Genomic DNA, 11,284 nt, shown 5'->3' on the forward strand with positions numbered 1-11,284 from the left:
AAATTTAGCCATGATTGAGTTATAAAGACAAACTATTCGCTGCTAATGTTTAAATTATAAGATTAATATATGCTACCAGATTTCTTTAGCTTATTTCCAAAAAATATGATCACCTCTTTTCTGCTAACTAAGGCTTTGGCACAGAAAAGATAACGACATGAAGCTAAAGTGTGACCTTGCTTAATGTTAATTTTACCTGTATGTTTGTTTTTTGGGCTAAAAATAGCTAATTACATATTTCTGCATGCCAAGAACTAACGTGCCATAACTAAATTCTTATTGGAAGTTTAGCTTTATGCCTCCTTGTTTAGGACGCCTGCCTCTTGAAAGGTTTGTTAAACCGGCTCATAGTTTACACATAGAACTACTCCATCAATAGAAGTATTTCTATCAATAGAAGTATTTCCACCAAGAATCAAGTGCACCACTTGTTAAGTAACAAGTTCCACCACTTGACATTTTAATCAGTTATGTCATCACTTTTACAAACAATGCACTCATTTCAGACTAACAAATAAAACACAGACGACAGCGGATATTAGAAGTCTGTCTTTTGTGAATGGCAGCCGGTCACAGTGTGCCAATCTGATCGTACACCGCGCATGTATGGCACTTCAGCCTGCTATCATTGACGTAGTATTCCCACTTGCCCTATTCAGGAAATAACAAAGCCATTTATATTAATGCGTAATGTTGTATCGCCTTACATGACCATATCGGAGATAATACAATTTCCTGAACCGATTCTTAAAAACGACCTCTCACCGTACGAGCCGATAGCTACTTGTCTGCAATTCTATGAGCAGAGAGCACTTTGATTTAACAGAATGAGCTTCTTCAGACATAACATTTCTGAAGTGAACCGTTCACCGTCTGTGTCATCAGTTCATGACAAGAGATGATTTATGTGAGAAGGTCACTTGCGCCTTTGTGCCGTCATGTCTTTCCCTAGATGTTGTCATGCACTAGAGTTAAGACTAGAGTTAACGTAAAAAAGCACATCATGATGTGGAGAATAGGTGCTGGTGGAGAAGGGGCAAACAGCTAGAGAGGTGGTGAAGAGTAGAGTAGTTTCTACAGAAATATAGATAATACCTACAGTAGTCCAGATTGTTGTTGTTTAACTGCTAAGGTTTGGTTCAGAAACATCAAAACATTGAACCAAACATAGGACGGGATGAAACATTAATTTGGTCTAAGCAGCAAACTCCGACAGAGCTTCTTATGCCATTCTGTCTGATTCATCGATTCAGCCACTAATAACACAAGATGTATTCTGAGCGAGCCTGAACATTTTCACTTTGCCACAAAAACTTGGTATTATAATATAGATCTAGCTTCATCCAATAGAGAAGTAAAAAAAGCTAAGACTACCCAATCATATTGATTCTCTTTTTTAACAATTTCCATCAAACCTAGCATTGCTCTTCACAATGAAATCTTAACATATCCACCATTTTAGACCAAACAACTCAAGTGACAACACTATGTTCTAGGGCTTCATTGGCAATCCAATTCTGTGACAACTAGACATTGCTTTTGTGCTGTTTTAGTGCGTGTTAATGTTTTAATAGGCCATTTTGATTAAATACCATAAACCTTTTATTGAGAGGCCGTAATAATAACAATGCAATATTGTAAAATACTGTGCATAAAAATTATAGCTTTAGTTAACAACTTAAATCCCCTTTCTAGATTAAGGAGAGTACAAGGTAAAAACGAGGAATGATTTGCATGCGAGTAGATAATCTAGTATGAGGTAACAGGCTACCTCTCTTTAACTGCTAAAGACTTTCTGTGTTCATTTTGACGAACAGTAGTAACTGTGTTTATCAAATATAACTATGTATATCTAATATCTTATTTGTAATATCGTTGTGTTGCCAACAAAAACATATAAGTGACGACACTGTGTTTGCCTTAAATCGTTGTCTAATGCTATTGCAGAGTCGGTTTAATTGCACTCCTCTGATGTCTTATCACTCTTCGGTTCAGGCGGATAGTTGATGGTTTTGGAGCAGTCGGAGGACAAGGTAGACTTGATGTTCTCACTCTGTATTCAGTTTCAGACGGATTTGGTGATGGCGATTTTGAAGATAATTCTAATGACGATCGATGAGATGATCCGGTCGTTGATTCGTCTTGCGACTGCGTCGTTGTTAATGTCTTTATGACAGGTTTGTCTAGACCGTAAGATAGTTTGCCTTTGATAGATAAAGAGGAGGTAGCGAGCGTAGGAAGAGGTTGCTGTTTCTTGTCGACGTAGTCTGATAATTCTTGTCGCACAAGGTCGTTCATGCATGTAGCGGATCTGCTCATTCTTCTGCCTACAGTATGTATATAAGACTGTTTTACACTTTGTGAAATAACTTGTTTTGTGATTGTTAAACACGCCAATCAATGTGTAAGATTCACCTGGTCATGCTCGGTAAATATGGCTTACTAACTCACAATCCAATCAGATCTAACCTTACATTGCAATTATTGAAATGAGTTACTATCATGACATGCAATACTCTTTGTTCAAGTGAGAAAGATTTGTTAATAATTCTAAAAATTTAATTAGAGGTGAAGCGCTTTGTTGAGCTAGAATTTTGTACACACTGTAGAGTACACTAATAAGTGATACACTTTCAAAGCAACTCAAATAGAAGCTGATTAATAGATGGCGAGGCCATTGATTGAGAACTTAGGTTAAAGTGAACAGAGTGTCTCCGTCTTTTAGGCTCTTACCTCTTTTTAGCACGCAGGCTGGAATCATGTCATCTTCAATATTGTCTTCGTAGTCATAGTTGCTTGTTAGACCAGGCAGTGATTTCTTTGTCATCAAAGCCGCCACTGTAAAATAATTCAGTCTCGTTCAACTCCATTAATTACATATTTGACAAATATTGAAATTTTTTAAAGTTCAAAAATTTCAAATTTAAAAATGTAATAAATTGTATTTAAAGTATTGGAAACAAAGTGTAAAAAAGTGTTAAAGGAGAGAGAAAAAGCAAAAAGAAGAGAAAGGTTTTCCTTTTTATAGTAAAGAAAACAATATTATCTTAATATCATTCCTCAGTTCTTGTCATTGCTAAAAATGAACAGGGAACATTTAACATGATTTGCATTATGTTAAATGTTCTCCGTCTGTCAAACATCTACTGATGAAATGGCTCACACTTGAACTATTGCGGTGATTTCGCAAGACAGATCGATCCCGACAGAAGGGCTGATTATACAGACTTACCGAGTTCTTTATCCATCGTTATGTCTAACGCAAGAGGCTCTCTCAATGCGGATCGGACTCTACACTCTCTCATATCCTTGATATATTCCGCTTTAGTCGGATCTGATACTGTGACAGATCGTCGTCTTCCACCTAGCTGCTCTGCTGGTTGTTCTATCTGCGATTTCCGATGAACTGTTAGCAGTATAGAACGTCTGCGTGTTTCTAGATCTTCTCTAATGTATACTCTAACCTTTGCCCTGACACACGATCGTGCTTGGATAAGCGGCAGCACTGACCTCTGTTCTTCACTGAAGAGTTTGATGTCTTTGTTTAACTGCAATTCAACAATCAAGGTAACCCGATTCGCTCGTGACAACAAGTAATCCGGAATACATTGTGACTTGATCAATAACTCCTCGAACGAAATGCGTCATTTATACTCCGCCTCGCTTGCGGATAATTGGATAGACCTGCTCTGATATCGCCAGGGTTCACGGCTTGCTATTCGCTGACAAGAATCAATCTATTATATATAAACTTTGTTGCGTCATGATTGGAACAAAAGCAAACACAAGAAGTTAAAAATTAGGAATGTAGTGCTTGTTAATGACATCGAGTCAAATAATTAACAGAAAAAGTTTAGTGTTTCCATTTTTACATTGAACCAGTCATGCTCTATGTTTTACCAAGTCTTTGGTAGCAGATTAATCTGAAAGAGTCGGAGATTTGAACCCTCTAAATGAAAATAAAGTAAGTTTTCATAGCAAACATATACAAAGCGCTATTTACTATTTGGCGCTGTTTTGTTGAACAAATGCTATTGATAATGCGAGAAGCACAAGTAACTTGACCTACCGGAGCAACTAACTACAATTGTTTCTTTCTCTAACGTGAATAAAAGCAAGAAAATTTATCCATTTTACTTAATTAAAACAATATTTGTTATGCTTGCCGGCAGCTCACCTTTTTTTCGGCAGCATTTTGTTCTTTAGCGAGTCGATTCAGAGTGTTGTTGTGCTGCAGCTGCGTGCGCTTTACAGAATGCGCACACCACTGGTCTGATGAGTGTAAAGTGCGCTTCTTTCCTCGAATGTAAAATATCATTATTATGAGAAAGATGTTAAAACCAAAATGATATTTACCGTCTTCTGCAGATCAAGGATCTTTTGGACTGTGCTTTTGACTCAATGAAGAGAGACCTTTTATAATCCACCTTATCTCTACTGCAAGCAAGCTGTCATAGTTCCAATATGTTGTCATACGGACATTTATGTGTCTTATAAAATGTAATTAACAGTATCAATATTTGGTTTGCTGTGTGTATAAATATTTTTTAGAAATAGGGATTCACTAATTTTCCTAAACAAGCCTGAATGTGACGTGTAAATGTATAGCATGCCACTCACTTCCTCAGGTGATGTCATCTTATAATTCTCGCTATTAGGGAGATAGAGGAGATGGGAATCCACAAACATGGGGTCTACAATATCATTAAAACATTTCACGCCGGTTTGTGCATCTGCGCAAAGCCACGGCAGCAGGTTGGAAAAAATGATTGCATCATAGAGGATTCGAACTTGCAACATTTGGCCTTGTGAACTGATACTCCAATACCTGCACCAATCAAACGCCTTTGCAAGTTTTGGCAAAACTGTGCAGCAAAATCAGTACACCTAACAATCTCTCACAGTATCCTGGACTGCCAAGGAACTAGTATTAAAAATAATAAGAATAGCAGGTATATTATCATATTAGTGTTTGTTTGTTTTTCATGAAGATTTAATCAAGACGCATTTAGATCTACTGTTCCATGTTTGAAAAGGTAATGAATGGGCAAAACCTGGTAAATAATTATAATTCAAAGGAGAAGATGTAAACTATTGGAACTGTGAATAACAGGACTCAGTCAGGGCATCTGGAAGGTCCTTAGCCATACAACTAGACAAGATAGACAGAATGGTCACCGTTGTAAAGGTTAGGCCATGCGGGTGGATACAACTTACCGATAGCTTGTTTTCCATCAGAATAACTTAGTGTAGTTACTTTTACTAGTCTTTGCAGTTACTAGCAGTCTTGTCTTTCGATTGTGACTATGAACAAAACATGCCAAAAACTGCTTTATAACCAAAAGAGCGATTACACACAGAACTTCTTTATTTTTCACGAAGGGCTGTCCACTTGTGGTCGAGCCAAAAGGACAACTTGCATCCAAGAATGTTGCAGGAAATCTTTTTGCCACACTCAGTGACCCAAACCAAGCTGACGCGACTTTCCTTCCCTCTTCCTCTTGGAACAGCACTATGTCTATAGCAGACGGCTAGTCAGCTCTAACTCGGCATTGTCTGGTACCCCCTAAGATACAAAACATAGAGTAAATTTCATTTCTAAAAGACCTCTTCCATCACTCAAATATGTTTCCAGCTAATACAGTTAGAAAGCCATGTCATTTAGGAAAGACAATGATACGCAGTCATTTTTGTAGATCTATTAATATCAATTATTTTGCAGCGGACCCTAAGTTTCATTAAGCCATGTACGGACAGCGGCAACCAAATAGCAGGAGTAAAGAAAAATGAACGATTGCTGACAAACATCTTGCTCACAAGGAACATAACAGCAAACTATTATTAATAAAATATAATTGTTTGCTGTCGTCAATAAGCCAGCTATTTTCTAATGAGACAATAGAACAGCGACATTTGCGGGAGGCAAACACAATTGCATTCCTGTCTACTCACGTAATTCACTCAATAGTGGCCTCAGGGGTTTTACGCGAAGTGCATAATGTGGCTTAAAAACAAGGCCGATTAAAACATATATAACATATAGGTATAACAAAACAAATAACTTTTGGGATGCTAACTAGCTCTTTTATAATATTTCGGTTTTATGCAAATCCCCCAAGCCCTGCTGTTTAAAGTTTGGTCATATTATTCACGTTGTCTCTAGTTGGGTCACATTACCCACGCTGCCTCTAGTTTGGTCACATTACCCACACTGCCTCTGGTTGGGTCACATTACCCATGCTGCCTCTGGTTTGATCACATTACCCATGCTGCCTCTGGTTTGATCACATTACCCACGCTGCCTCTGGTTTGATCACATTACCCACAATGCTTCTAGTTGGGTCACATTACCTACGCTGCCTCTGGTCAGGTCACATTACCCAAGCTGCCTCTGGTTGGGTCACATTACCCACGCTGCCTCTGGTTTGGTTATTCCATTACAACTTGTATCTTGGTGAATATATTCATGTGGTAGAGCAGTATAATTGAGAGTCCGTGTAAGGCTCAGGCTAAATCCGATGCCAGAGACCTTGAATGAACTCTGTGCTAGCTAATATAAAGGTCAATACTATTCACTATATGAGCATCCTTAATTCATTCATCAATAATTGCTGTTTATAGTTAAACCCTTTCACCCCACACATTAACTAAATTGATTTGCTCTACGTATAAATAGATATTCGCAACTTTCACATCAGAACATCAGAGCAAACAGAAAATCATGTCAGCGCTTGGGTAGGAAATACATGTATGCTGTCCTTGTGCTGTTTGCTAAATAAGGTGACTGATGACCCAGCAGACCAAAACAATAGCAATATAAATAAGAATAGTGTCGGAAAGTAATTATCAATACTATATATGTTGCTAATCTAATAAGCTTTTTTATAATATAGCATTTTACAAACTAACTTTTTACGGCGAAACAAAAATGTAATATTCCTCTTTAGATCATCATGTTTCTAGTAGAAAAATATATTCTCTATTATAGAGGTATCACCTTGGGAATACTTGAAGCGATGATCGCAGAGTCAATTTCAACATCTATGAAGGTTAACATTTATCGTAAAAGCCTATTTGAGTAAACGCCCCATTAGCAGCAGGAAGCCTTTCTGCGCTGATGTCAAGTTAAGCCATCAGTTCTATCAAACTTTCTGCGCAAATTATTAACATGTAAAATGATAGACGAAGGATGTGAATTCTAGAGTTAGTGTGCAGGTTTGTATGACTACAAGTGCAGACAAGAGCCGAGCAATTTGCTAAGTTATATATATGTTGGTGTTATTCCTACCAGTTCTATTAGTGCTCTACCCTATACTAGCAGTCGGGTGTGCTGTGAGAGGTTATCAGGTGTCATAACTATTTACCTTTAAACATATTTTCAATGTTAAGAGGTGGTTGATTGGCCCAATAGAGTGTCTGTCTACCGTGCTGAGAGTCACTAGTTCGAACCCTGTACCATGTAAACTTTTTCTCAACCTCCAACCATGGCTTTCTACAGACAGAGAGACAAGGCTATTATTATAATAAATATTTATATTTTATATTTTTAAGTTTGCCATGGGACATATTTCAACTAATCATAAAAACAAAACATAGAGCACAATAATAACCTTCTCTGCCCTGATAATGAATTAAATAAACTGAATGTTTATTATAAACTTTCATTTATTAATACAGCTGTTAAGGTGAACCAGAGGTTACGCTGTCTGAGCTAATAGATGCTGTCATTTGCATTGCTAGCCACTCAGTCTTCAGGGGGTGCTTCAACTGGATTATACTGGATCTCAACTCCATTCATAACATGCTTATCAAAAATACGGTATGCTCGTGGTCAGAGATGAACTACATCTGTAAAAATATTAACACAATGTTTTATCAGAGCTTCTGAGAATCCCTTTTATCAATTTCCTGTAATTTATAATGTATTAGTCGTGCTTTAGTATATAAATACTGCTTTGTAAAATAATTTTTGTGTAAATTTTTTGACAAACTCTTGTTTTATGATACTGTTGCTATTTCTCAAACAATATTTTTGCTAAATATTGACTAGTGTGCGAGCGCATCCAGTTTGTAAGCAAAATCAAAATAACTTTTTGGAAATCGTCCAAAATATAGTCTTGGCATTGCTCAAAACATAGATGATAGATATCTAGAGAGATGGAGCCTTAGAGCATGATAAACATTCTGCAATAGCTTGTAATCTCAGATCCACCACTATGGGTATATGAGGTGACAAGTCTCTTCTGCATCATCAAGGGTAAGCTATACACATACAAATGGCATATAATCTAGTTTTGTATTTAGATTATATGCTATTTGTACCGTAATTAATTTAACTAATGAAACCTACAAATCCATTGCAGAAATGAAAACTAGGTCAAGGCCTAACATGCTCATAAAACTAATATATCCCAGATGTTGAACAAATCAACTCTCGAACATTTTGGAATATCATCGACAACTTGAAGCTTTTTTGATGCGAATGCCAAACAAAAATTTGGAACTCGGACACCTCAAGATAGTTCAACGAAAGTCAGCGAATTGTCTTGATTGCAGATTGATGCTCTCTCTCACTCCTTATTTCCCTCTCTCCTTAACATCCGCACTCGACTTTTGTATGCCAACGGTTATATGAGGGTTAATCAGATATGAATAACTTTTATTAGGACAAAACACACACTATTTCTACAATTTTCTTTTTACACATGTCTGAGGTGAGGGTACTGGCTGTTACAGATGTGTCAACGCCATTCTGAGCCTCATCTTTTCTGTAACTATGGTATTTATGATAAATTCAGTGTATTTTAAAACTATCAGTTCTTTTAATACATGATTTATAGTTTAAAATTTATGTAAAGAAACTTGAAGAAGTTGTAATTAGTATTGGAAGAGATTAAAATTGTTTGTGCATTATACAATAGGAAAACTCCTGTGGGAGTTCAAACAATCCGCTTTCTATACATTCCCTAAAACGAATCACGACTGGAAACTGAAGCCGAGCAGCATTTGAACATCCCTCTACTATGCGTTTGCAGTATTGATATTCTGGAAGTAGGAGTACCTGAATTTCTCCATCCCCCTAAATGATATGAAATGTTTACTTTGTAGGAATATGACCTAAGAGCTGCGCGGATCAAAACGTGCATTTGTTTTGTATTTCACGTCGCTAGCGTTTTCTAATTAATATCAAGGAGGCAAGGAAGCAATGCATGAACATAGCAACGATGGCACCTGATGTGTCCTTACTAGGTGACGGGTAAAGCTCTCACCTGATAACAAATATTTATGAAATTGTCTAAGTGACAGTTGTTGCACGTTCTCTCCCTATAAACTGACACGTGGCACGCACATATGCATGATTATATTAGCTAGACTAAACCTTTCAACTATGAATTTTGCTGATGGCATACTCTACATGGCTGACAGCCACTTAAAGAAAATTACATAATATTACGTGGCACTGAACTTAATAACGCGTGTAAACCACGCTACAGGTTGAGTGAATATAGCGAGTATCATATCTTAGTTTTAAAAAGTTCACGAGGACTGTGTGAAGTCTGGTTCACACACTATCACCATATGGCGGGGGTTGTCCTCTCAGCAATTATTTGTCAACTATGGGCACTGCAGACCGATGACATCGCCAAGGTAACGCGTTGGGAAACATTACACCTGTCCAACTTTTTTGATATTTTGTGGAACACCCACGACAGTCTGTGCAACGAGCGATGCTTCGGCAATGGTGATTAGCTGTCGCAGATTGGCTAATCTATATAATGTATTTTCTTTTGCTACATTTGCTGTGGAACTACTGTTTTGTTGTTTCAGCGACCACATTGTGTAGTGAGAACACTGTCTGTGACAAACTATTCGCTGATATAAACAAGGATGGGTTTTTAAGTGTGAGTGATGTTATTACATAAGACAAGAAGATGTAGTTTAGGATTAACGCTGACATACCGCAATACAGTGGGAATTAGCTTTGAGCTATTTCCAACATCTTCACATAGCTCATTTAGTCTGTAACAACCAAGTCTACTGTTTATATGACTGTTTGTGTCCAAGCAGCACAAAAATCACACGATGAACACCAGTCGACACTCGGAAAACGGAATTATGAAGACTTGGTTACATATATGAACACACTTTCACAAGTTTTCTGTAAAGGTTGACTTGCAACAAAATTCACATTACAGTTATTTGATATCAAAAGATTCACCATGTCTTACTCTGTTGTGTTGTAGATGCCAAATATGTGGAAAGGTGATTACAAGCTCTTAAAAGCTCAAAAGCGAACAGTTAATCACAGCCATGCGAGACCGCTGTAGTTTAGATTCTCTTTCCAAAACGGCTCAAATGGGACGTAGTTGTTACTGGATGGTTTCTGTTTACACTTTCATGCAACCTTATTCGTCGAAATATTTTCACAAATATACTTCACGCATTCAATAAAACCATGTCTATTGTTTTTACGCGTCTGTTTTACCATCATTGTAATGCTGTCACTTTTAGCACTTATATCTTATAACTTACCGTAAAAAATCGTTAAATTTTTTAACCTTACTTCGAAGGAATATATATCATTGTCTGATAATCATGACGAGCCTGTTGGTCACCTGTGATAATCGAAAAATGCTGCAAAAATTATTTGCGAAGTATTGGGTCACGTGATCAGATTACGACTTGACGATTGAATAATGCCAAAAGAAAACTGTAAAGCAGCGAGCATCTATATTTGATACGGGGTCTTCGGTAAAACCCGAAATGTTTGTCATAAACTAGTGCAACGATAAGTTTTATATTGAGCTTTTTATTGGCCTTTCAATTTACGTGAGAACATACGTGACAAGACGATAACCAAACTGGAATGACTACGTCAGATAAATAAACAGATTCCAATCTACGGCGGCTTTTCGTTTTTGAGCTTTTAAGAGCTGGTAATCACATTTCCATGTATTTGACACCTACAACACAACAGAGTAAGACATGGTGAATCTTTTGATACCAAATAACTAATGTGAATTTTATTGCAAGTCAACCTTTAAGGTTTTTGCACCATTCTTAGCTTGACACGTTCTTGTAGGCGTATCATTCGCACACATAATCCATCTACATATCGTGAACTAGCTCTGGGACAAGACTTTTAAAATGGTGACCATAAACTTTGTAGGTCGATAATAATGCTCGCAGTGTGTTTCGAATGCAGCTCTACATGTCAGACTCCAGATGCTTCATGATAACATTAGCAACCTATAGCCATTACGTACTATCAATTAGACGCATG

General features: G+C 37.2%; 1 protein-coding gene across 1 annotated transcript; it reads right to left on the reverse strand.

Moving 5' to 3' along the window:
- Nucleotides 1-1,590: 1,590 nt before the first annotated feature.
- Nucleotides 1,591-4,373, reverse strand: LOC137404439 (uncharacterized). The gene is made up of 4 exons (XM_068090642.1): nt 4,178-4,373; nt 3,233-3,548; nt 2,734-2,838; nt 1,591-2,327 (listed from the first exon to the last, which is right to left on the reverse strand). The coding sequence occupies exons 1-4, from the start codon at nt 4,316-4,318 to the stop codon at nt 1,939-1,941; spliced, it is 951 nt and encodes a 316-aa protein (XP_067946743.1). The 5' UTR covers nt 4,319-4,373; the 3' UTR covers nt 1,591-1,938.
- Nucleotides 4,374-11,284: the final 6,911 nt, after the last annotated feature.

The sequence above is a fragment of the Watersipora subatra genome, chromosome 9 (assembly GCF_963576615.1).
Source record: "Watersipora subatra chromosome 9, tzWatSuba1.1, whole genome shotgun sequence".
Lineage (NCBI taxonomy): Eukaryota > Metazoa > Bryozoa > Gymnolaemata > Cheilostomatida > Watersiporidae > Watersipora > Watersipora subatra.

Excerpts from the sequence above, each read along its gene's own strand:
- LOC137404439 (XM_068090642.1), bottom strand. The coding sequence starts at position 4,318 with ATGATATTTTACATTCGAGGAAAGAAGCGCACTTTACACTCATCAGAC. Across the intron at positions 2,839-3,232 it reads AACGATGGATAAAGAACTCG|TGGCGGCTTTGATGACAAAG; the intron begins GTAAGTCTGTAT and ends ATTATTTTACAG. Across the intron at positions 2,328-2,733 it reads AGCCTGCGTGCTAAAAAGAG|GCAGAAGAATGAGCAGATCC; the intron begins GTAAGAGCCTAA and ends TACATACTGTAG.